The 24,763-nt window shown below is 37.0% G+C and overlaps 6 protein-coding genes across 8 annotated transcripts; 2 read left to right on the top strand and 4 right to left on the bottom strand.

Annotated features, from left to right (window-relative positions):
- Positions 1–311: 311 nt before the first annotated feature.
- Positions 312–867, bottom strand: LOC125579178. Its single transcript, XM_048742929.1, has one exon. It carries the CDS (start codon positions 860–862, stop codon positions 536–538), a length of 327 nt encoding a protein of 108 aa, XP_048598886.1. The 5' UTR covers positions 863–867; the 3' UTR covers positions 312–535.
- A 4,868-nt stretch (positions 868–5,735) lies between these two features.
- On the top strand, positions 5,736–7,848 carry LOC125579176 (40S ribosomal protein S3a-like). Its single transcript, XM_048742921.1, has 3 exons — positions 5,736–6,767; positions 6,921–7,115; positions 7,223–7,848. Exons 1-3 carry the CDS (start codon positions 6,735–6,737, stop codon positions 7,310–7,312), a joined length of 318 nt encoding a protein of 105 aa, XP_048598878.1. The 5' UTR covers positions 5,736–6,734; the 3' UTR covers positions 7,313–7,848.
- LOC125579175 lies at positions 7,529–9,726 on the bottom strand. Its single transcript, XM_048742915.1, has 6 exons — positions 8,958–9,726; positions 8,790–8,892; positions 8,519–8,574; positions 8,220–8,384; positions 7,943–8,056; positions 7,529–7,855 (listed from the first exon to the last, which is right to left on the bottom strand). The coding sequence occupies exons 1-6, from the start codon at positions 9,570–9,572 to the stop codon at positions 7,763–7,765; spliced, it is 1,146 nt and encodes a 381-aa protein (XP_048598872.1). The 5' UTR covers positions 9,573–9,726; the 3' UTR covers positions 7,529–7,762.
- Positions 9,727–10,939: 1,213 nt separating this feature from the next.
- LOC125579171 lies at positions 10,940–13,088 on the top strand. 3 transcript variants are annotated; one of them, XM_048742901.1, is made up of 5 exons: positions 10,940–11,487; positions 11,653–11,783; positions 11,883–11,979; positions 12,077–12,211; positions 12,313–13,088. In XM_048742901.1, exons 1-5 carry the CDS (start codon positions 11,412–11,414, stop codon positions 12,321–12,323), a joined length of 450 nt encoding a protein of 149 aa, XP_048598858.1. In that variant the 5' UTR covers positions 10,940–11,411; the 3' UTR covers positions 12,324–13,088. The 3 variants fall into 3 exon arrangements, 1 of the variants encoding a protein (XP_048598858.1); XR_007317178.1 differs by having other exon boundaries at positions 10,941–11,487; positions 11,883–11,983; XR_007317179.1 differs by having other exon boundaries at positions 10,951–11,487; positions 11,637–11,783; positions 11,883–11,983.
- Positions 13,089–13,283: 195 nt separating this feature from the next.
- On the bottom strand, positions 13,284–13,802 carry LOC125579173. Its single transcript, XM_048742910.1, has one exon. The coding sequence runs from the start codon at positions 13,698–13,700 to the stop codon at positions 13,512–13,514; it is 189 nt and encodes a 62-aa protein (XP_048598867.1). The 5' UTR covers positions 13,701–13,802; the 3' UTR covers positions 13,284–13,511.
- Positions 13,803–14,239: 437 nt separating this feature from the next.
- On the bottom strand, positions 14,240–14,857 carry LOC125588489. The gene has a single exon (XM_048759975.1). The coding sequence runs from the start codon at positions 14,855–14,857 to the stop codon at positions 14,240–14,242; it is 618 nt and encodes a 205-aa protein (XP_048615932.1).
- Between the last annotated feature and the right edge of the window lie 9,906 nt (positions 14,858–24,763).

Here is a 24,763-nt window from a genome sequence, read left to right as displayed (position 1 = left end):
CCTGTCTTTTTAGTCACTTCACTAACTTTACTGAACACATTCAAGTAAAAGCGATAGTTAACAAGTTACTAACTCAAGTTGATTACTTTGGGACCATATAGCTACGAGCCTAAAAGCTACGTTGGTTTAAAAGTGAATTAACAGAAGCTAAACAGACAAATGCGTCTTGACAGAAAAGTGAAACTAGAACAGAACATATATAGGCTTTCCAGCATATGTTCAATCTGAAACGCGAAAGCGAGATTCTCATCCCACAGCCGAAATATATATATTTTTAAGAAGAATGAAAATGTCAAAATTAAGAAACACTGTAAAATCAAGAGTTCATCAATCTCTATTTATAATTGGATTGTTGATACAATTTTACAAAGCTATGATCAAGAATCTAGATGAAGCTTCCTCAGCTAAAAAGGAAGTTACAGAAAAAGGGAGACACGATCAGAGGGAAAATAAAAAGTCTCGGCCGTCACAATATCCTAGTAGCTCCGGTGAAAGCACAACACTGAGATCTGAAAGATGTCCTTTGGGGCGCATATCAGAAGTCAACGAGATGAGAAGAGAAATCTGGAATAGGCGACGATCTAGGAGGACAACGCAGAGAGAAACCACCGATCCTTACAACGTCTCCGTCACCTCGCCGTCTAGGAAGAATACCAGCCGTGAGTTTCGCGAGGGCCGCCGTGTACTCGAGCAGTAACTCAGTGATGATAACAACAGAAATCATGTTCAGAAGTGATAGTGGATATATTCTTCTCAAAGGATTCGCCGGAAAATTAGAAGTTTCTCTGCCTTTTAAATTGTCTTTATCTCTTAAGGAAATGGTGTTGGGATTGCGAGACACACCACCATTTATATAAGCCATAAAATCTTAGAGCTCCACAAGTGGTTCTAGATACTCGTACACGTATGTCACTTTCCTGAGTTATTATTATTATTATTATTATTATTATTATTATTATTATTTTTTTTAGTAACTACCAAAATTAGTAACTTGCTTCGTCTCACGCGCTGTAGACAATAGTCACACAGTGTCGACAAAAAAGACAATACTTTACTTTCATATCATGAACATCGTGTAGATTCAGTTACAAAAAAAAAAAAAAAACATCGTGTAGACACTTCTCAATAGAACGGAAGAGTAGAAAGGAAACATAGGCATATCCTGAACATGGCTAGGACACAAAAGTTTCAAGCGCATTTACCAATTAAATTGTGGGATGAATGTATTTTCAGTGTTATCTATCTTATTAATAGTGTAACTTCAAAATCGAAAATATATAAATTTTATTTACTCATAGTTAGTAAAAGAAAATATCCAAATGTATCGGCCTAACATATAGATGATTATATAAACAATAAAAAATTGTATACATATAAAAACAATTCGATCATATATAAATCTTAGATTTGTCAATATAACATGTTTTGATTAGATAACAACTACTTATTTCGGATTATTTATGAGGTCGCTTAAATGTTCGTTTTAATTTCAACTGAGCCAAAGGAAGATTAGTCGTAAGTTGTCGATATTATTATCGTTAGAAGACAATAAAAATCTTAAAATTGGAACCAAATTTTCATGATACACAATTTTAGAATCAAGCTCTTTTGGTAAGTTTAAATTAATTGTTTTTATACCAGACTGTTTGAATAAATAAGAAATTTTTCTATCAAGTTAATGCTTCTACCGAATTTTTAAGTTTGGTGCAAAATTTTGAAGAAGTTCTATAAGGTAAGTTTAATTTAAGATTATTATATACTTTGTCACCAAGTTTATAATTTTGGTAGTTATTGAAAATTTATATAAATATTGGTTCAATGTATCACGCTAAAACACAGTTTCTAGATAATTAATGTTAATTATTTTAACTTTCCATACAATCCGAATACCTACCTACCTATATTTATATATTATACACAGTTGAGTTTTCCCTTAGAAATACCTTCAAATTTTTTAACAACTCTTAATTTATGATTATACGAGTATCAATGATATCACATTTTAATTGTTTGATTTGGACTTCTATACTTTTTAATGTGTACCAAATAATTATAGTTAGTTAATTATTCTATATTTAGAAAAACATAAATACCAAATATATTTTTACCACAAAACACACATATATTCAGAAATCATCAGATTTTGACCACAAAAACACATGTATTAATAAATATTTTACACTTGCGCATGTCTTATCCGAGTATATATTTAAAGAAAAATATTTCAATATTTTAGCTATGACACGTGTCATCACTAGAATGTTTTTCAAAGTCTCTAGGAAAATATATTGGTCCATTAAATATAAATTATAGTTTTCATTAAACTAATTATAAAATTAATTAATAATAAACAATTAATATTTTTTTATTTCCTTGAATATAAGCTACGAAATTTCCTAATATGATTATGGTATATATATATGATAATTAATGATTTTAATAATAAATATTTAATAACAATTTGTGTATCTTCCATCATTTATATCTAAAAATTATATATTTGTCTAAACACTCAAATGATTTTTTAACTAAAGAAACATTTGAGTGTTTAGACAAAAAAAAATTATATTAATAATGGCATTTTTATAATAATTTAAATTCATTAATGTTATCATTGTAATTAACTAATTTAAGAATCAACGTGAGAACGAGACATTAGAAATTTTTTGATTATATACCTAAAATTAATTATGTATATATAATTTGATTATTTCAGTTTGTTCAACCATTTATACTAAATTTAAAAGAAAATTATCTCAAATAGCATTTTTATGTTTTTGTCACAAAATAGCCATAAAAAAATGACCAAAATAGCTTCTTTTATTTTGAAAATTTTAATTTTAATTTTTTTTTTTAATATTTGAAGCCATGTCCTCAAAGCCACACTCCTTAACTCTAAACTTTAAGTCTATATAAGTTAACCATATTTTAGAAACGTATTTTTATCTTTTAATAAAATTTATTTTAGTCATTTTTTCCCTAAGAGCTAGAGATGTCAAACAGGTTTATCCGGACATGGAACGGCCATCATCGGATCTCCATTAGTGGCTCGACGAATAAGAGAAGCAACAGTGGTGGACTGTCTCGAGAATCGCTCCAAAATCGACATTGTTTCACCATTTCGTAGGTGAGTTTTGGTCCATTCCCGCAAGTAACCATCCCGCAAGGCCCGCAAATTTGCGGTCCTAAGAAATATTAACCCAAACCTGCTCTGCACTGGGTTTTTACGGGCCAGGCCCGCAGACTGAGGACCCAATTGCCATCTCTACTAAGAACTATTTTTGTGACACGAACTTAAAAAGGGTTACCATAAGAAATTTCTCAAATTTAAACCGTATCAAAATTATAAAAATAATTATCCTGACCAAATTAAATATTTTGCAAAACTAAAAATATTGTGGAAAAAGATGTGGAATTAATTAAAAGTTAACCTTTAAAATGAGTTAGAAACTTACGAAGATCTAGCGTACATAAAAAAAAAATTGTGAAGAGTTAAAACTTCCACTTAAACATTTCATAAAAAAATGACGGTATATGGATCATGCGGAGTATATAAGGATCGATCTCGTATAAAGCTTGAACAAAAAAAAATTATGTTTAAAAAAAATGGAGAGAACCACTTTCCATCCATGTTTGGAACTACATTAGGCGCTAGTCGAGCGGCAACCCCAAACCTAGCGAATTATCAAAAAATCGAAGAATATTCGGAGATTATACAGAACCTAGTTTTAAATATAATTTAATATATTTATAATATATTTAGTTAATTTTAAATATGATAACACATGTTTTTAAACTTAATTATATAATGTTTTTATATATAATTTTAAACAGACATTTTTTTATTTGTCGAACATCTAGATTATGGTGTGTTTGGTACAAAGCAATTCATATTGCTACTAATCTAGTTTTCCATAAACATACTAAACATGTCTGAAAATAACTGTCATACTACTAGAGATGCAGGAAAGGCCAAATTTCTCACATTGAAGCATCTGTGTACTAAAGAACAACCGGCTGATCTTCTCACTAAAGCTCTTTCTACACCAACTTTTCAGTATTTGCTGTTCAAGTTAGGCATTCAAGATATCTCATTGCCAACTTGAGGGGGAGTAAATGGATAAACATGATAATATGATTTCCCTATTGTTATGGGAATAGATAACCTTTACCTAGCTAGCATAGGATCTTCTTAAGTTGTATATATACTCAGCCTATTGTATCAATAAACACACGCTTTCATAATATATTTCATAAAAGCCTCTATTACCTGCATAATTTTAAGGGAAAATTGGAAAAATGGAACACTTTGAACTTTTGTTTGTCACAATAAAACTTCTCATACTTTTGGTAATTTTGGACATGTTTTACCCTTCTTTAATGAGAAAACTAGTAAATTAAATTTTAAAAATGTAAAAAAATATGAAAAGTGTTGAAAACATAAGTATGACAATATATATGTTTAAATTTTTTTTTAAAAAAATTAGAATCATATTTTATTTTATCTTCTAGGTACAGTTAGAAAACTCATTTTGGTAATCTAGCTAGTTTATATGTCTGATTCTAAGTTTTAAACATAGATATATCTAGGGTATATACTGTAAACTAACATTTCTTGTATAATCTAGCACAAATAGAATTGATTACGTTATAATCAAGAAAGATGTCTTCGGTCTACCTACAGTTTGATAACGATGTATAGCCACAACTCAATGATATAGGTCGGTTATATTACGTGACATAACTTATTCTGTCTTTTACCTTATATGACGCCTTAAAGAAGAATATGTTTCTCGCCTACTATATTTTGTTCTGCGTAGGTAGTATACAAATTCTAGGTAAATCCGGAAAATATGAAAACTTCCATATTCAGTTGAAGATGTTTCCTGAATCTAAACTAAATATATCATAAATCTCTCAAAGAATATTTTATTTAATATCTTTAATAAATTTAGTCTAAACCAAAAATATGGAAGTTCTATTTTTTTTTTAAAAATCTTTACTAAATACCGATTAATCGGGGATTAATTTTAAACACCGTGTTTTAATTTTCAGAAAATTGTTTATATTACATTGTGATTTGTATAGAGAACATCCTTTATTGAAGCGGCCTAGTGGGAATTGGGTAGGTTTATGTTGCCCGGTTGTCAGGTTCAATCTCCAAGAAGCGTATTTTGCTCTTTTTAGTGTTTATTTTCATTAATGGCATAACCGTAAATAAGTCATCATCTTCCTCGACAGTTTTTAGGGTTACAGAGATATTTTTACAGAGCCGCCATGCTTTCTTTGATTGATTTCGTCCATTATTTTTGCATTTTTTTGCTGGGTATGGTTTAAATTTGTAGATTTAGCATGTATCTTCCAATTTCAAGCTTTCAAAACTTAAAAACGTGAATAATTTTGGTGACTCCGATTTAATGGCCGCCTTTAACAAAGGATCTAATCAAGAACAAAAGAAAATCACCCATCAAATCAATTACGAAATAAAATCGAAGATGCTATAAACCATCTACACATGACACAATGCGAAATCAAAGAGGCTAAGAAGGATATCAAGTAAAGATGGAGACAATAATCTGAGAAGATAAAAAAGAAGATGAGAACAGAAACCTCATAAAGGTATTTGTGAAAAAAATGTATGTGTCTTGAATTGTGGAAGAAGAAAGAATGAAACAGACACAATTACGTAACTGATAATGCTTTTGATTTTTCTTTTCATCTCTAATGTAAAAACAATTATAAATAAATCTAATTAATAAACATTCTATATTTTAATTAAATTAAAATTTCAATAATCTAAGGGTATAATCGTATTAACATTAATTAAAATTTTAATAGGACAAAAAACTTAGACAAAATCTTATGATGACAAATCAAAGTTCAAAGTGTCCTATATTTCCAATTTTCCCTAATTTTAAGGACCACTGGTTTTCCCTGCAAATGGATTTGAACAGAAAGGTCTCAAGACAGATAGATCATCACCAAATGAATAAACTTAGGTCCCAAGAACGTCTTACCTTGATGTTTTCTTCAGTTAGTTCAGCGGCGTCACTAGGAGGAAAATCATTGACATTGTTTGAGAAAAAAACTTTCACGGTTTTAGGACTTGAAAAGTTCCTATAATCAAGCAAAAGTTTAATCACAACGACAAAGTTAACAACAACAAGGCAGGACTAAAATCAATCACAGTAACCTAATATTCTTCATTCAATATTTACAAATCATATACCTTCTTCCTCTTCAGGGCCTTTGATAGCAAAGGAATGTAGTTTGATAACTTGGTTGAAAGGAATATAGATTAGGAGTTGCTCATCAGCATCGCCCTCTAAGTTAAACCTAAACAAGTAAATCAATCAATCTCAGCTCACTCACCAAACGATCAAGAATCAAACAATTCGAAAACTATAGATAAAAATAACAAAACTGGTATAGAGACAGAGAACTAGTTAAACTACCTGCCTGCTTGAGAGCGTTGGGTAAAGAGTGTAGTTGAGCTTTGGTTAAGGCATCGAACACCAGACCAGTCAAATGAAATCTAACAGATCAACCTGACACAACCAATCAAAACAAATTCATAGATCAATTACATCAGAAGAACCTAAGATTCGAAAATCTCAATAGACAGAACCCTAAATATTCTACCCATACAAAAAGAAAATTGACAATTATTTCACCTGTCCCTTAGGAAATTGGCTGGCAGATTATCAAGGCTCCCTCTAACTTCACTCACAGAAATGTCGGAAAGACACTTGTTTCCAGAACTCAGGGTAACATTTTGATTGCTTTAGCTGCTAGATGCTTTTAACTCAGTGTATCTCTTATATATATATTCATACCCAAACTATTGTTCAAGTCTTTACTTCTACCATCTTTGATCTTTTGTTTCTAATGATAACTATGAGTTGTTCTTGTTTCCTCAGATTCGTAGCAAGATGAGGGAGATCATGATCAAGGAAGCTTCGTCTTGTGACCTCAAGGAGCTTGTTGCCAAGTTTATTCCCGAATCTATTGGCAAGGATATTGAGAAAGCCAATTCAGGGCATCTACCCTCTTCAGAATGTTTTCATCCGTTAAGTCAAGATCCCAAGTTCGACCTTGGAAAAAAGCTTAAGGAGGTGATGAGAAACTACCATAACAACACTTTTTGTTTTTGATTTTGGGATAGAATCATATCATCAAAGATTTATTTTAATTGAATGCTTGTGTTTCTAAATCTGACTAGGCTCTTCACGGAGACTACACAGCAGTGGATGTTGGTGTGAAGGTTGACAGGCCGGCCGTCGAGGAACCTACTGAGATTATTGGAGCCTAAGATATATATGTTTTTGAAGAAATGTGATGAGACATTATTTTTTCATCTAAAACTTTTACCATCCTTAATGTTCTTTTCCCACTCGTTTGCTTCCTCGGCTTCTTTTTTTTTTTTAATCATAAACTTGGGAGTTTTGGACAATTGAGTGTTAGATAACTGCTAATATAAAAATTTGTCCCAAACTTGACGCATCATCATCAGTCAATAATGGTCATGTCATTTTAATACCATATAATATATTCGACTCGTATGTACAATGTTGTTTTCAATAGTATTACAAGTTTACAACATATCCTATTGCAAATATCAAAACTTAGTAAATAACAGGTAAACCAGGAAATTTGTTCAAACCGGAAGCTGATGCTATGGTATTTGTCATGGCATTATTATAACAGAACTAGACAGAGAGGCAAACAAGTACGAAGGGTTCGACGTTTATGAGAGTCAAATTTACAAAGGCCTCAAGAGTGGGTAATCTTCAAGTAGCTCCCTTTCTGACAAAGTGTCCTTCTCATTCTGCGGTGTCCACAGTACTTCTACTGCCTGCAACAATTGTTTATTTTACACCATTCATTTGCAAGACTACACTTGTTCGAATGGTTATTCAAACTTACAGATACAGACTCTTACCATTATTTTGTTTCTAGGTATCGACCCAATTTTCTGTAAGGCTTCCTTCATATCCACAGTTCCATTTATTGGCTGCAGTTTATGTGTACCCTCTGCAGCTACCAAGATGGTTACCTGAACATGTACAACAACACTTCCTGTTAAACCAAAGTTACAACGTGCAAACACAAGCTTCATACCATTACTAACTTTATTATCAAGAACCCATGCATCTCCTTTTCTAAATTCGATTTACCCTATTCTAGTAAACAATTAACTGTGAAACTTGTAAGTGTACCACAATATATTCATTGCTGAAACCGCTAGCAGTCCGAATCTTTGAGCTTTGTCTCTTAATGCTGTTCACGTTAACAAGCGTCTCCTCATCGAATTTCCCCCGTTCTTCAATGGAGAGTTGATTAAATCGTTTCTCTCCGTCTTCTATACTCCGTCTCACATCAACCTGAAAATAAAATGATACGAAAAAACAGATAGATTGGTTAGGTTCAGCATCCATACTCACTAAATGCTCCTAGAGTTACTAGCCAGGCAAAAACTGGTGAATATATCAATCATGTGAGAACAAGTGGGACTTACTGATGAATAACAAGAGATGCAATAGTCCGGGTGCCTCAGCAAAGCTAATGTTGCCTCTGTAGGACCGAAAAGAAAAAAAAATTATACATCCACCAGGTTTCATCAGCAGCTGTAACTTATACTAAGCATTTATCAGGGAGATGTCTTACATAGATCACCCATGTTACCTACTCCCAGGCAGGTTCGATTTCAATATAGACAGTTAAAACAAAATTCACCAAAGCAAAATAGTGAATCGAGTCAGAGCTGCATTTGTAACAGTGTTTGTTACCGGTTAAAACATAGGCGAGACCCTCTGAAGTGGATGTATCAGCATTTTCAGCAAGACGATTGAAATCTTGTTGTAGGGTCCTCCCCAAACCAAGCAACCCCACCTGAAAAAGAGGATACATTGTTACGCATAAACTCTCTCTTCTGTTCACGTAAAAGATCATTCTACCTGTAGTTTAATGACGCTAGTCTTCTGAGTAGCGGTTAAAGTGGAACCCCCCTGTGAACGGCGGTCTGACAGGAATCCAGAAACCACAATAAAGGCTGCAAGACCAACCAGAATCGGAGAGAAGCTCGAAAACCCACCTCCGAATCCAAATCCAACCGCAGGGCCAACATAGAGTCCTCCACTCAACGGAGACGGTCCATAGTACGGAGCCGAGTACCTCGAACTACTACTCGGATCCAATGTTCTCGGCACAGAATAAGACGAAGAAGAAGAAGAGGAACTTCTTCGTGACGAGAAGGAGTTACCGCCGATTCTTCCACCGGACGCAGCCAAGGCCGAATTAGGATCATGAAACAAAAGCAGCCCCAGCAAAACCGCGGCTATAGCGGGTTTCTTCAGAGAATCCAACGTTTTCTTGATCTGAATCGCGATTTGGTCAAATGGATTCTGACAAGGACCCGAATCGGATTGTTTGTATTTGACGGCGATTTGGAAACGGAACGAAATTGATTCGCGTTGTGGTGGTTTTGAGCAGAAAAAAGTGGTGCGATTCTGACGCAGTCGCGTGTGTGTGAAAGGCGGATTCCATCTAAGCAAGGAAGAGGCAGACGCCATAGTTGATGATTGCTGGATGCAGCCAGGTAGGTATGGACTATCCCACTAGGGTTTTGTGTGGTGACCAGTGAAGAAGAACATTTAGGCATAGGAGGAGGAGGAGGATCGTCATCCACAGATTCTGGAGAGAGTATCTAAACAATTCTTTTTTTTGGGAACACTCTAAAAAAATATATTATTGTAAATGCTCAAGTTTTTAAAGTTTTTTTTCAAAAGAAAATCGATAATAAAAAAATAACTGAAAATAGATCATACAATCTACACTATTATTTGCGAAGTAAGTTTTTGGAATCGAGCTCTCACGTTAAAAATTAGAGTAGTTAATTTCGTTTATACCCTTAATGAATAAAATGTATAACTAAATTAAAAAATAAAAACGAAATTTTAATTTATTTGATTAGATAATTGATTAAAATTAATAATTGTAAGAATTATCCAAAATCTGAAAATATAATTTTAAAAAGAGATAATTTCTGTATATATTGTATTGTTATCTGAAAAAATCTTTTAGTAAAAAGTTAAAAACATAAATTATATAACTAAATATTAATCAAATAAAATTCTTAATTATATAATTAAAAATAGAATATTGAATTATCCAAAATCTTAAAATATAATTAAAAATATAATTTATATATATATATATATATATTGTATTGTTATCTGAAAAAGTATTTTAGTAATAAAAAGTTAAAAGCATAAATTAGTTTTTGGAATTGTGCTACACGTTAAAAGTTAGAGTGGTTAATATCGTTTATACCCTTAATGAGTAAAATGTATAAATTAATTAAAAAATAAAAACAAAATTTTAATTTATTTGATTAGATAATTGATTAAAATTAATAATATTAAGAATTATCCGAAATCAGAAAATATAATTTTAAAAAGAGATAATTTATGTATATATTGTATTGTTATGTGAAAAAAAGTTTTTTAGTAAAAAGTTAAAAACATGAATTATATAACTAAATATTAATCAAATAAAATTCTTAATAATATAATGAAAAATAGAATATTGAATTAACCAAAATATAAAAATATAATTAAAAAAGATAATTTCTATATTTATATTGTATTATTATCTGAAATAGTATTTTAGTAAAAAGTTAAAAACATAAATTATATAATTAAATATTAATCAAATAATTTTTTTACTAAAATTATGAATAAAGTGTACAAAGAACTTTTTAAAAATTATGAAAATATTTGAGTCTGCATCGCGGGTAAAACAACTAATACAATAACTAAAAGGGGAATATGGGTTCCAATGAGTCAGCTTCAAAAATCAACCAATGAAAAACTTGATTCTCACCACGTCACCTCAGCTTATTAGAAAATGAAAAAAAAAATTGGGTTCTTTGTGTGGACTCATCCTGTGTGGATTCATCATATTTCGTTTTGGCACAAATCGACCCACTTCCGAAACACTAATATCCTACGGAAAGTGCAGTTCTGACTCAGACCCACACTCTTCGACTTCTCCTTTTCGTGTTCATGATCTCTGTTACTGCGATCCATATCCTATCAATCAATATGTTCTTCACTCCCTTCGATTCTTTTCAACTCCCTTTTTTTCTTTTTTTTCCATTAATTTCAACCCAAAAAAAAGGATCTGAAACAGTACAATCGTCTGGTGTACCGGAGAAACGTCGGCTCTAAGTTACAAGGCTTCAACCTCACTCACAAACAAACAATCTAATAGCACGCCGACCACCGCTGCTACATTCTCCGTTGTCGGCTTACATCTCCTTAAATCATACGTTCTACCCACTACACCTCCCACTCTCTTGCATCTGAACGGCCTCATCATCATCCGTTTGTAGATTCTCCTTGCTTGCGATGAATACCCTGTTACGAAATCTCAAAGGTCAAATTCCGTCTATAGATCTCTCTCTCACGCTCAACACCGTCGCAGGTTAGTATTTTCAATGGGAAAAAGTGTGATTCTTAGGAATTGTTTTATAGGGATGATGAATACTTATATATCTTGGCTGTGTGTTTTAGAAGTGATCTGATAACTACTTGACGTTTTGGATTATTGGGGTTTCACTAACGAGTTTGCAGTGAGTTGCATGTGAAGGCGAAAGAACAAGTTGTAGAAGGGAAGATGCGTCATCTAATCCTGGAGATATTGAGTCCGTGAAGAAGAAGCTATACGTAGCAAAAGTGTGGGTGCGGAACTTCAAAAAGTTCAAGAGTTCAATCATGCCGGTAATGATGCCCCTAACATTTCTACTACATATATGTATGCAAGCCAGAGATTAATCTTAAGAATGACTTTAATCATGAAAATTTGGTTTTTTTGATCAGATGAGCATGGATCCGTATGGAGGGGAGTTCCAAGGGACGGTTGGAAGGAGTTCCAAGGGACGATTTTCCAAATCTTTTGGAAAACCATGTACCAAAAGCAAGTACAGTTCTAAATACTGTAAATTAATCCATCTGATTGTCATTGTTTCTCTTATTTATCACAGCCAACTGAGTTTGATTGTTCTCTGTACCAGCAAATGGATTGGGATTCAAACTGATAACGGATAGTGTAATATTTCATGGTAAAAATTCTCCAAGAAGCTATAGCAAGGGGTATCTTCCTTCTCATGCATCTCATGTGATGATTCCAACTCTGTCGGTGTCGTCAGGTCACAAACATATTACTGAACTTCTTCTCAAATTTCTTTTTTACTAAATTCACCAAAAGGAAGTAGATGAGAGTAAACTTAAGTTAGTCTTTTCTTTACAGGTTTCTGCTGATCAAAGAGAGAGATTGGCAATGTTCATGGAGTGGCTTGATCAGTCTAGAGATTTAATCAGAGAGAGTAGAAAAACCATGATGGAGACGAAAAACCATAATTTGAGCGATATAAAATTTAGCGCTGTTGTAGAGAAGCATTGGATTCGCCATTAGACTTGATTAATATGTTTAGTCTAGATTTTATTTTCTTTTTTAGTTACTTAAAAAAAAATATTTGTTTTTCAGGTGCATTTCCAGCAGTACTAGAAGCAACATAGAGAAAGATATTATATTTTCAGACCATGCACGTGTGAAACGTTCAATCCGCAAAAAAAGACGCACATCATCGATCGACACTTGTGAACTGGCACCGATCGATACTTCTCAACTAGAATCGATCAAGACCAACCTACGAGTAGATATGGTTGTGACTCTTTTGCTGATAAACATGCTTCAGGTTTAAAAGTGGGACATGCATGACCCTGAAAGTCATATGCATAATGCAGCAAGTCAGAAGATCTGATTGATAGAGATAAATTTGAGTGCCTTGCTTATACCCATAATCAGAAGAGAATGGAGATAAATTTGTTAGCCAAAGTCGAAAGTGTGTGTTTGTTGGCTATCTTTATGAAAGAAAGATTGGTCTCTATTTGGTTGCCTCGCTCGTATCTATCTACTCGGTTCTAGAACATTCCATTGATTTTTAGAAATTAATTTGTTCAGCGAAATTATTATAACTGGAATAATTTGACCGTCAATAAAAAGATTCAAATGGTTTGTAAATATTTTTAATTGAAATGGACTTAAATCAGCAGTACAAAGTTTTTTATATAACGTCTCAAGCGTTATTTCAGCTCTTATAATTTATGTAGTTAATTAATTAACTTGTATCAAGAAAGTATCAAAGTATACTTGAAAATTATCGTTTGAAAGTTTACAGTCAAAGTAGGTAAATCTGAACTAGCTTAAAGATCACCAACTTAATTAAAAAAAATGATTGTATATTATGTGAGTACACAAAAAAGCACAGAAGTACAGATTATCCCATTTTAATTCGTGTGATGCACATTAACATATCTCTATTGATCTATTCAATATGGAAAATGGAAGAAAAAAGAAGCCTCGGCTGTTACTCATCTACTCGATCAATAAAGAATAAAAGAAAAAAAGAAGAAGAAAAAGGATGGACACTCGTCAGTCGTCACGTATCAGAAATCGACAAGATGCGCAGAGAAGTCTGGAACTGGCGACGATCTAGGAGGACAATACAAGGAGAAGTTGCCTATACGTATAAAGTTTCCGTCGCCTTGTCGCCTCGGAAGAATCCCGACGGTGAGTTTAGCGAGAGCTGTCGTGTACTCAACCAGTAACTCAGCCATGATTACGATGGAGATCATGATTGATGAGATAATCGAAGAGGAATGATCTTGAATGTTCTTGAGTTCTTTTCCAGAGCTATTACTGAATTTGGTTGTGATGACTTGTGAGGAAGAAAGAAGTCTTGTCTTTTTATATAAGAAACCAGAGTTTCTCCACTGTGCTCGTCGTTACTCGCAACTCGTGTTTCATATTTTAATATTTTCGGTTGGTCAATATGAAAAGAAACACACGCTGCGCGTCGCACGCGCACTTCACATTGGCATTAGCTGTTCCTCGATTCTGATCCCCGATTATCACGTGTTTTATTTACCAGTACAGTATATAGCTCAGCAGATACATCACTTTTGTATCGCTGTCAGTTCACTCAGCACTCAATAGGTACATCATTTTTAAGAAAACTGTACTCACACGTCTTCACATCATCGTAACTCAATTTCCTTGTGAATGTTTATCAAAAATGTCCAGTTTAGTTGTTATACTTCGGTTGCATTTTTTTTTTCTATCTATTTTTTTTTTTGATCAACCAATAATTTCATTAAGAAAACATAAGCAGAATCTAAAAGTTCAAGGAGTACAATGCAGATTTTGCCAAGGCATCTGCAACAGAGTTCAAACTCCTAGGTACATGAGCAAAAGAAATAGATGTAAAAGATAGGGATAGATTCTCGATATCCAAGTTGATTCCGTAGAGTTCCACCGGATGTTGCTTCGAGGATAGTGCTTTGATAAGCACCTGGTTATCTGACTTAAGGCAGATATTGGTGAGGTGAAGAGCCTTGGCCTGTAACAGGGCTTCCCGTACAGCTAGTGCCTCGGCCATCAGTGGTGACGCCACAAAACGCTCTGTCGACGTGCCCTGTCTTGTCTCTTCCAGGCTTGGGTTGTGAAGGACCCAACTACATCCTGCAGTTTTGTCCTGAAGTCTCCACGCCGCATCCGTATACAGAGTATTAAGGCCAGTCGATGTATTGTTCTGTGTCCTGGTGCCATTGGTCTCCAGTGACCGCTGTGATTGTTGCTCTCTCTGTTGCGCCTCTTGCCATTCCCGTGCAAGTCGCAAAGCGTTGCAGATAACCTCATCAGGATTGAGTGTTCTGTTCTCAAAAACCAAAAGGTTTCTCGCAGTCCAAATGCACCAACAAACCCAAGGAAAAATATTAACCAAGATACCCATAGGTGGGAGACAAATCCAAGTCGCTGATGAGACCAGCATCTGATCAAAGGTGGTCGTCGCCTGGATACTGATAGGTCTCGTAGTAGGTAGCTTGTTTCAGATTCGTTTTGAGTAGTTGCAGTGGAGAAAGAGGTGATCAGCTGATTCCAGGGCTCCACATCGGGCACATGTAACTGGGTGTGTTAGAACTCCTCTCCTCTGTAACGCTTCTCCTATAGGTAAGGCATCTTGCACTATTTTCCAGAGAAAGACTTGAATCTTGGGAGCAGTCTTGACAGACCAAATGTTTTTTATCCAGTTGAAACCTTGGAGTCTGTCCTGGGGGTTGATCGCGTTTTGTGGTTGTCTATTCTCCTCTTGTTCTTGTTGTTTGACTGCTTCGTAATATCCAGACTTGGTTGAGTAGGTTCCTGAGTTGTTTAGAGGCCAGATAAACTTGTCTGTGGCACCGAGTTGACTTGGCCTCATGCAGAGAATGTGCTCCGTATACGCAGGCAGTAATCGCTGAATCTTCACCTTGTCCCATTCTCCTGACCCTCATAGTAAGAGATCAGAGACATATGTATCGAGCTCGTCTTCCCTTGCAGGCCCTATTGGTCGTACTAGCGTCTCAGCTCTGATCCACGCTTCCTGCCATACCCTGATAGAGTTTCCATCGCCTATAGCCTTTCCCAGGCTAGGTGCAATAAGATCTCGACCATGAAGAATCCCTCGCCATCCATGAGAGCAAGCTGCTGTCGGCTTAACCGTGAGAAAGGAAGCCTTATGGCAGTATTTACCCCGTAAAACTCGAGATAGGAGACAATCCGGTTTGGTGAGGACCCGCCATGATTGCTTAGCAAGGAGTGCTTTATTGAAGAGCTGAATGTCACGGAATCCTAACCCTCCAATCTTCTTCGGTTTTGAAAGTTTAGTCCAGGATGTGCAACACATCTTTTTCTTGTTATCACTCCCATCCCACCAAAAACGGGTCAGCGCTGATTGAATCCTCTTACAGAGGCTAACTGGGAGTTCAAAGCAAGACATAGCATGTGTTGGAGAGGCTGATAGAACCGATTTCAGCATTGTCATTTTACCGGCACTCGACAAGAAGCGGTTAGACAAACTGTTGGCCTGCTGTCTGATTCGATCTACTATCGAAGTGAAGAGGTCCTTATTTCTCCGACCGAAGTGTTCGGGGAGGCCAAGGTACTTTCCCACTCCTCCTTCTCTTGCTATACCAAGGCGAGATTTGACTCTAGCTCGAGTCTCCTGGGTTGTTTTCGCAGAGAAAGGGATAGACGATTTGTTGGTGTTAATTGTTTGACCGGACGCAGCTTCGTACTGTTGGAGTATCGAGTGTAAGGTGTTGCAGCTTAACTCATCGGACTGCATGAAGAACATCGTGTCGTCCGCAAATAGGAGATGATTGACCCGAGGTGAACCCCTTGCTACCCGTATTCCGGACAAAAGACCTGCCTGCTGTGCTCTTCGACATAAACCTGACAGCACCTCACTGCATAGGATAAATAGATAGGGAGAGAGTGGGTTGCCTTGCCTAATACCCCGTGTTGGAACCACTGTGCTTTGTACTGAATCGTTGACTAGGTACGAGTATGAGACTGTCCTAATACATGTCATGATCCTTGAAATCCAGATGTTGTGGAAGCCCAATCTTTCCAAGACTAGTTCGATGAAGTTCCATTCGAGGCGATCATATGCCTTACTCATATCAGTCTTCACTGCCATTGAACACTTCTTTTTGGCATTAGAGATCTTGAGGTAGTGGAGAACTTCATGTGTTATGAGTACATTATCGGAAATAGCCCTTCCCGGTACGAAAGCTGATTGGGTTTCCGAGATAATGCCATGGAGAATAGGTTTCAGACGCAGCGTAAGGATATTTGATATCAGTTTATAGACCACATTTCATAGAGCTATGGGTCTATAATCTGAAACCAGCTTTGGGCTCTGAACCTTCGGTATCAGCCTCACATGGGTGTCATTTATTTGCTCCGGTAAGAACCCCGTTCTGAAAAACTCTTGTGTCTCCTTCGTGACAATGGGGCCAACTGTGGGCCAATTTGATTGGAAGAAACATGCCGAGAAGCCATCCGGGCCGGGAGCTTTGTCGGGGTGGATAGAGAACATAGCCACTCGTACTTCCTCAGCCGATGGTACACGGATCAGCATGTCATTCGTATCAGATGAAATACAAGGGCAGAGTGCTTGTTCAACCACAACCGAGGGCTCAAAGGATTGATCAGGTGACGTATTTGCTGTAAAGATAGTCTGAAAATAGGATGTTGTCTCTCCAACAATCTCGGATTCCTCATATAAAGGAACGCCGTTACTTTTTTCAATTACAGCAATACGATTGCGAGCCCGTTTCCCTTTACAAACAGCATGGAAATAGCCCGAGTTCCTATCCCCAGCTGCAAGCCACATAAGTCTGCTCCTTTGTCTCCAAAAATCTTCTTCATCTTTGTAAGCTCTAAGGAGTTCCAGGTTCAGCCGAGAGATAAGAGAATCATCCCCTGTAGTATCAGCCATCGCTGTCTCAATATCAAGCTTTAGTTTCTCAATTCGAAGTTTGCTGTTGATGGACTGTTTCTTGCTCCATGCTGATATGGCGTGTCTACATCTTGATAGGCGATGTCCGACTGGCAGGTGGGGGGCTGAGTTCCATGTTTCAGTGATCAGGAGCTTGATTTCCGGATTGTTACTGAGCCTTCTATCGTACCGGAAGAGCTTGCCAACTTTTTTCTTTGTAGCATCAATGTATGTGATGATTGGTCGATGGTCTGATCCTTCAAATTCCATATAATGACATCTCCCCGACGGAAAGAGATCAGACCAAGCGCTATTTGCCATTGATCTATCAAGTCGGCAATGAATCAAGTGGTTGTGCCTCTTTCCTCTCCATGAAAGATAGTTCCCTGAGTGTTTGAGATCAAACAAATCCCCACTGGATACGAAGTGGCGGAATGTGGTGAAGGAGCCTTCTGCTCTGATCGGTCCTCCGCTCTTCTCGGAGTTGTCAATGATTTCGTTAAAATCCCCTGTGATCAGCCAAGGTGTGTCTCTGTTAGTGGCCACAGCTGACATATGGTTCCAGAAAGCTTGTCGAAGTGTGGTCTCTGGTTCTCCGTAGATGAAGGTAGAGTGGAACGAGATCCCTTTAACTGTAATCAGGGTGTCGATGTAGTTTTGTGATGAGGAAAGGATCTGCACTGTGATGTCCTGTCTCCAGAAAAGTGCTAGTCCACCACTTCCTGGTCTAGATGGTGGTAGCAGGAAGTGATTATCACAATCCAGGAAGTCTAACTCTTTGAGAACAAAAGAATCAGCATTCTTAGTCTCTGATAGGAAAATTATAGCAGGTGAGATCTTCTTGCGGATCTCTTTTAGCCGTTGGACTGTTATGGGATTTCCCAAACCACAACAGTTCCAACTCAGAGTTGCTAAGGAAGAGGAGGTGTTTGCCGGGGAAAATCCTGAGCCTGTCGATTTCTTGCCGGAAACACTCTTGTTTGTGGGCGTGGGAGCGTAGAGCTGGGTTCTGCATCGTCTGCAGTGCTAGTCCCTGCAATGTCTTTTACAGGAGCCGCTTTTCTCCTAGCTGCTCGACCTGAGGGAGTAGAAGCTCTTCCCGTAGAATTAGCTAGTTGTTGGGGTCAAAAACGGTTACGACGGAATTACCACCCGAAAATCCTCAGAGATCGTATTTCCGAAAGAGTTAGTAAAGAAGGGATGTAATTTTCGTAAAAATAACCTATACGAGGTTATTTCTACGAAGAAGTATTCTTTGGGATTCAAACCGAACGATCGTCCCGCTCGGTCGCTACGTAGCGACCGAGCTCGAGCCAAAGCTCGGTCGCTACGTAGCGACCGAGCGATCGTCCCGCTCGGTCGATACGTAGCGACCGAGCTCAGCCAAGCTCGGTCGCTACGTAGCGACCGAGCGATCGTCCCGCTCGGTCGCTACGTAGCGACCGAGCTCGAGCCAAAGCTCGGTCGCTACGTAGCGACCGAGCGATCGTCCCGCTCGGTCGCTACGTAGCGACCGAGCTCAGCCAAGCTCGGTCGCTACGTAGCGACCGAGCGATCGTCCCGCTCGGTCGCTACGTAGCGACCGAGCTCAGCCAAGCTCGGTCGCTACGTAGCGACCGAGCGATCGTCCTGCTCGGTCGCTACGTAGCGACCGAGCTCGAGCCAAAGCTCGGTCGCTACGTAGCGACCGAGCGATCGTCCCGCTCGGTCGCTACGTAGCGACCGAGCTCAGCCAAGCTCGGTCGCTACGTAGCGACCGAGCGATCGTCCCGCTCGGTCGCTACGTAGCGACCGAGCTCAGCCAAGCTCGGTCGCTACGTAGCGACCGAGCGATCGTCCCGCTCGGTCGCTACGTAGCGACCGAGCTCGAGCCAAAGCTCGGTCGCTACGTAGCGACCGAGCGATCGTCCCGCTCGGTCGCTACGTAGCGACCGAGCTCAAGCCGAAGCTCGGTCGCTGCGTAGCGACCGAGCACTCGTTTCGCTCGGTCGCTACATAGCGACCGGGCTCGAGCCAAAGTTCGGTCGCTGTGTAGCGATTGAACTTTTCCGAACATCGATACGACACCAGTCCTTGCATTCTCGTCAAACCTTCGAATGCTATCTCCTGAAGACCGTAGCAAGCTCAGTCCATGTTTCCCGTTATTCTAATTCATCGATCAAACTTCGCGGATTAGAAACCGCGGAAAACTCGTAGTAAACGTGTCGAGTCGGAAGACGGCCCAAAGGGACCTAAAACACGACTCGAGGCCCATCCTACGATTTTTCTTAACCAAAGCCCGTGAACCACAGCATGGTTCGCGCTTGGCCCACGAGGAAGGATAAATGTCAAGTTTCCGCGGATAAATACGGAAGTTTTGAAGATAATTGTGAAGATCGGGAAAAATGGAATATCTCCATTTTTATATGACGGCTTAAGGGCAGAAGAGTAAAAGCGTAAACCGACTTTGGAGCTAGTATATAAGGAGTCCTAGGCGAGGAGCAGAGAGAGGAACTTTTTCAGAGAAAACTTAGCACTTAGAGCGATTTAGGCAACTTTCCGTTTTTGTTATTTCGAGCTGCGACTCAATTAGGTTTAGCCGTCTTAGGGTTGCTAGAACTAGGAATCTCGCCGACAGCTCTCGAGCCCAGGCTTATACCTTGTTGTAACGCTCATACGCAGATTCGGAATAAGATCTACTTTGCTCTCTTTTCGATTTCTTATTTTTATCGTTGTTATTCTCGTGTTCTGATTGCTTGACGTGTGGTAATTAACAGATATCCGGGTCCTCTGGGAAACTAGGGTTTTCTTAGTTTCCTTATTTAAACGGAAATCGACAGTGCGAATTTCGGTTCCCACACTAGTGATGCGACAGAGATTTGGATATTACGCTTCCTTGAATTTGATCCTTTAAAGACTTTTGGGCTGATGCGTAAATCTCTAGCTTTTGGAGATCTTCCTCTTCTTTTGCTTTGTTGTGGGGGTTGGTTAGTCTCTAGTGGGATAGTGGCCGTAGTCGATTCGATTTCCATCGCCTCCTCCTCTCCTCCTCCTGAGTTACTGCTGCAATTGTCGATGCGAGGTATGTTTGTTGGGTTGCTTGCGCTGCACGTTCTGCTTCCACAATACCTGCGGCTGTCTTCTCCATCAGACCATATGCTTCTCCACTTAACACCCTTTGTTTACGTGCTGCACTCTCCACAGGATCAGCTACATTTGTGTATTGGAATGTAGCTTCTCTCAGTTCCTCCATCACTTCTTCAGTTGACCTCAGCTGAGGGAGGATCAAGTGTTGTGGTGGCGGGAAGTCTTCCCTGTCCAGGTTTCTCTCCAGCGGGAGTCTACCCTGTCCTGTAGTTAGCTCCTTGTTACCACTACGGGTGGTGTGCGGGTCCTTGGCTCGCCACTGCTGTTCTGTGGGCGAGGTAGTGTTCTGGTTTAGGTGTCTCCGGTTTGGACCAGTTCTGCGTGTAGAGTATTGAGGAGAGTTATCAGTAACTTCATTTCTTCGAGTGGGGCTGCGTTCAGTTCCTGAGTGTCTTGGCGGTTCACGCTCCAAGGTTGGAGTTATCTTATTCTTGAGTGGTGGTGCTCTAGATTGGTAGGTAGCTGCACGTTTCCCGAAGGGGTTACCATGTCGATCCACTCGGTGATGGAATGCTGTGGACTCTCTTGCGTGACGCACAGGTGGGGAGGTTCTCTCTGTGCGCTGGTGGTTAGAGTATTGGTCCCTAGAAGGAAGATTAGACCTTTGGGGGCCTTCAACAGAGTTGTGTGACGTTTCCATCTTCAAGTACTCTCTTGTTTCTGTAGATGGTTTATCAGGGCAGGTCCGTTCCAAGTGAGAGAGCTTCAGGCAGTAAGTACAAAAGTTTTCCAGTTTTTTGTACTCGAGCGCTATTACACACTCTTCGCCACCAGAGAATTCAAGAATCGTATCCTGAGGGAGTGGTTTAAGCCCGTCCATCATGACTCGAACTCTAGCTGTTGTCTTCGTGAGAGTGTAGTGTTCCAGTTCTCCCAACTCTTGTCCAATATCCCGTATGATCTTCTCGTCCCAGAAGTGTAGCGGAATCCCTTTAAGACTTATCCAAAAGGGGATCTGAGAAGGAAAGTAAGGTGAAATAATTGGTTCCCACTGTTGTAGAATAATCATCCATCGTCCGTACTGATATGGGCGGTTTGCTAGCACTGTGCGCAACCTCAACCGGTTTTCTATCTATTTATGTTCTATATTTTAGATCCATCTTGTGGTCTAGCATGTACTATATGTGTATACCTCTTTATATCATCTTTTTGATTTAGTACAGTTTTCATTTTTCATTTTTCAAAATATAATTGAAAGAATATGTTAAGTCTGAAATGTGTTCCCTTGGATCTGCTGGTTTCTATGGATCTCACGGAATCAATTCTTTTTTGAAAATCGCTCACAATCACCGACGGAAACCTTTAGCAAAGCGATCCCAGCTCTAAAAGAATGGGAGATTGCTCAGCCTTCTTAACCTCCTAAAACCCCTAAGACTGCTCCTCCCGCAACCTCAACCGGCTTTGTCATCGGAGATCATCTGCAACACTTATGCATCCAGGAAAACGGAACACAAAGCAGCTGGACTAGCTTGAATCTTCACCGACAAAACTTTTATAGAACTGTATCGATGATCCAGCTTCCAAAGATTCATTTCATCGCCATGCATGGAGAGGCCTTAGCCATCATAGAGGCCCTGCTTCAAGCGGCCTCCCAAAACCTTCAACACATCTGTATTCGCACAGCTTCTCAAGTGCTCGTTTGAGCGATTTTTTCACATCAACATCTGTCGGACTGGTGTTCTCGCCGACATCGACGATCTATTGTCTTCTTCCATATCTCTGTTTCTTTTGTGTTGTTTCTTTTTCATCCCACGAGGGATTTAAGTATATAAATAAAAGGGTCCATGCTTTATGAATTTTGTTTATTATACATGTAAGAGCATCCCCACCAACGGGGATGCTGATTCAAGGTTTTTAACAATTAAAAATTAACATATTAATGTGTTATGATTATGTACTTAAATTGAATTGTTTTAGATATATACTGACTAGGGGTGGGCGTTAGAGTACCCATTCGGGTTCGGTTTGGGTCTATTCGGGTTTCGGGTTTTCGGAGTCAAAGATTTTAGCCCCATTCGGGTATTTCTAAATTTTGGTCCAGGTTCGGTTCGGATCTTTGCGGGTTCGGTTCGGGTTCGAATAACCCATTTAAATGATTTTTAAAATTTAAAAATTCATTATATACTTTAAATTTCTCAAAATCTATTAATAAAATAAAATATCACATATAAATTTGAATAACATATGTTAAAATACCTAAACTTAACAAATAAATTAGTTTGGTTTCAATATTTTGATAGAGAATCAATAGATATTTCAAGTATTTTGGGTGTTTTGAGTATTTTTTAGCTATTTTAGACATTTATTTTTGACTATTTGTATATATTTTCAAATATCTTAAACAACTTAAAAGTATTTTATATATTTTGGATGTTTTAGTATACATTAAGTCTAAAAATAATTAATATATTTATGTATACGAAATACATTCGGGTACCCGAAATACTTCGGTTCGGGTCGGGTCCGGATTCGGTTTTTTAGATACCAAAATTTTGAACCCGTTCGGATATTTAATCAATTCCGGTTCGGGTTCGATACTACTTTTTCGGATCGGGTTCCGTTCGGTTCTTCGGATTCGGTTTTTTTGCCCAGCCCTAATACTGACTAATGAAAATAAAACAAGTGTCATCAAAGTTTCTAAACAAGTTTAAGTTTTGGTTCAGACAACTTCTGTCATCTCTTTTTTTATCTTTCTACTAGGTAATAACCCGCGCCTTGCGCGGGATGTGATTATTAGTTTCGTTATTTTTAATAAAAATACATTAAATCTGTTTAATCTGGATATTGGTTCGGTTTTAAGTTTTTTTTTTTGGTTTTTAATCTTCTAAAATATAACTATTATTTTAAATTAATATTTATTTTCGTTTATTCGGTTAATATGTTTGATTTTTTTTTTATTTTTTCCGGTAAAAACAAAAAATTAATATTATTTGTTTGTTTTCATGTTATGAATTTTAGATAGTCGTCATGTCGAACCAATAGTTTCATATTATAGTTTTTAAACAGATAATAGTTTAAGAAAAAAAAACTATTAAGACAAATCATTTCACTACAATTTTGTCGGTAGTGAAAGAAACATTAAGAAAAAATATTCCAACTTTCAAAAAAATTAGATACTTCAGTTGTGGTAAATACTTAGTTACAATGTGCTCACATCAAGGTGCACATGTATGTGTATGTTAAAAGTATATACAAATAGTTGACAAATATATAAAGATATTGTTAATTAATATTAAATGACTGTTTTGCTCAAAATAATAAATGAAAAGTAAAACTAAAATTAATTTAAAATAAAAAAGGTTTTGCCATTAGTCATTTTTTCATATAAAAAAAATAAAATTGTATCTGTAAATAGGGGTGGACACAAATCAAATATCTGGGTATTTGGAAGCATTCGTGTCGATTCGATCTTTAGCCACCTAGATATTCGGTGACTCGGATATCCGAAATGTTTTGGAATTTTAAAGAATATCTGATTTGATTCGTAAATAAAATAAAATAAAATTTTAAAAATAATTGAAAATTTTAATAATAACATTTTATTACAAAAATAAAACATTATTTAACTTTTTTAAATTCTAGTACGTAGTATAATAAATTTAATTCATAAAAATATTGTAAAAGTGATATAAAGTATAATATATATAACATAGATATATATATATATATAATTCTTTACATATATGTATATAAATATATATAACATATCGAATTAGATATATGTTCCTAAATGGTATTTGTGATTTGCTTCTTTTTTGGATATTATATTTTAGTATTTGATTTGTTTCGTAGAGTTACGGATATCCATATTTTTTGGTTCAAATCAAAACGGATAATGAATATTTTACTCAATTTTATCCATAAACAATAAAATAATATATATATATATATATAGTTTGGATTTTGATTCCTTATTTATTTTTATTTGAACCAAAAAATTAAGAGTTTTATTGCAACTATGTATGTGAGTTTTATATTTAAAAAAACGCAAAGTACATAGTGTGAACACATTTATGAATATAGTGTGAACGCGTTAATATATTTATTATCAAATCATTGTGAGGCTGCCACGTGTCTATTATAGTGTGAATGCATTTATTACAATGCTTCTCTTTTAATATATAAGGGATATTTTTATTACTTTTAATCCCTTATATATTAATTGAGGAACATTTGAAAAAATGTAACCTCAATTTTGTATTAATTAAAAGAGGCTCCAATGCATAGGTGGCACTCAATTAGGTAGTC

The sequence above is a fragment of the Brassica napus genome, chromosome A1 (genome assembly GCF_020379485.1).
Source record: "Brassica napus cultivar Da-Ae chromosome A1, Da-Ae, whole genome shotgun sequence".
Classification (NCBI taxonomy): Eukaryota; Viridiplantae; Streptophyta; class Magnoliopsida; order Brassicales; family Brassicaceae; genus Brassica; species Brassica napus.
The sequence above is the reverse complement of the archived record's forward strand: the minus strand, read 5'-3'. Positions and strand labels throughout refer to the sequence as shown.

What these genes read in the sequence shown, in the direction of transcription:
- LOC125579173 (XM_048742910.1), bottom strand. Translation starts at nt 13,700, where the DNA reads ATGATCTCCATCGTAATCATGGCTGAGTTACTGGTTGAGTACACGACA.
- LOC125579171 (XM_048742901.1), top strand. Translation starts at nt 11,412, where the DNA reads ATGAATACCCTGTTACGAAATCTCAAAGGTCAAATTCCGTCTATAGAT. An exon ending in CACGCTCAACACCGTCGCAG is followed by an intron (nt 11,488 to 11,652) that starts GTTAGTATTTTC and finishes TTGCATGTGAAG; the next exon opens with GCGAAAGAACAAGTTGTAGA. An exon ending in TCAAGAGTTCAATCATGCCG is followed by an intron (nt 11,784 to 11,882) that starts GTAATGATGCCC and finishes TTTTTTGATCAG; the next exon opens with ATGAGCATGGATCCGTATGG.
- LOC125579175 (XM_048742915.1), bottom strand. Translation starts at nt 9,572, where the DNA reads ATGGCGTCTGCCTCTTCCTTGCTTAGATGGAATCCGCCTTTCACACAC. An exon ending in TCTCGCCTATGTTTTAACCG is followed by an intron (nt 8,575 to 8,789) that starts GTAACAAACACT and finishes TCGGTCCTACAG; the next exon opens with AGGCAACATTAGCTTTGCTG. An exon ending in TACCTAGAAACAAAATAATG is followed by an intron (nt 7,856 to 7,942) that starts GTAAGAGTCTGT and finishes CAATTGTTGCAG; the next exon opens with GCAGTAGAAGTACTGTGGAC.
- LOC125588489 (XM_048759975.1), bottom strand. Translation starts at nt 14,857, where the DNA reads ATGGGTATCTTGGTTAATATTTTTCCTTGGGTTTGTTGGTGCATTTGG.
- LOC125579178 (XM_048742929.1), bottom strand. Translation starts at nt 862, where the DNA reads ATGGCTTATATAAATGGTGGTGTGTCTCGCAATCCCAACACCATTTCC.
- LOC125579176 (XM_048742921.1), top strand. Translation starts at nt 6,735, where the DNA reads ATGTCGGAAAGACACTTGTTTCCAGAACTCAGG. An exon ending in ACTTGTTTCCAGAACTCAGG is followed by an intron (nt 6,768 to 6,920) that starts GTAACATTTTGA and finishes TTGTTTCCTCAG; the next exon opens with ATTCGTAGCAAGATGAGGGA. An exon ending in TTGGAAAAAAGCTTAAGGAG is followed by an intron (nt 7,116 to 7,222) that starts GTGATGAGAAAC and finishes AAATCTGACTAG; the next exon opens with GCTCTTCACGGAGACTACAC.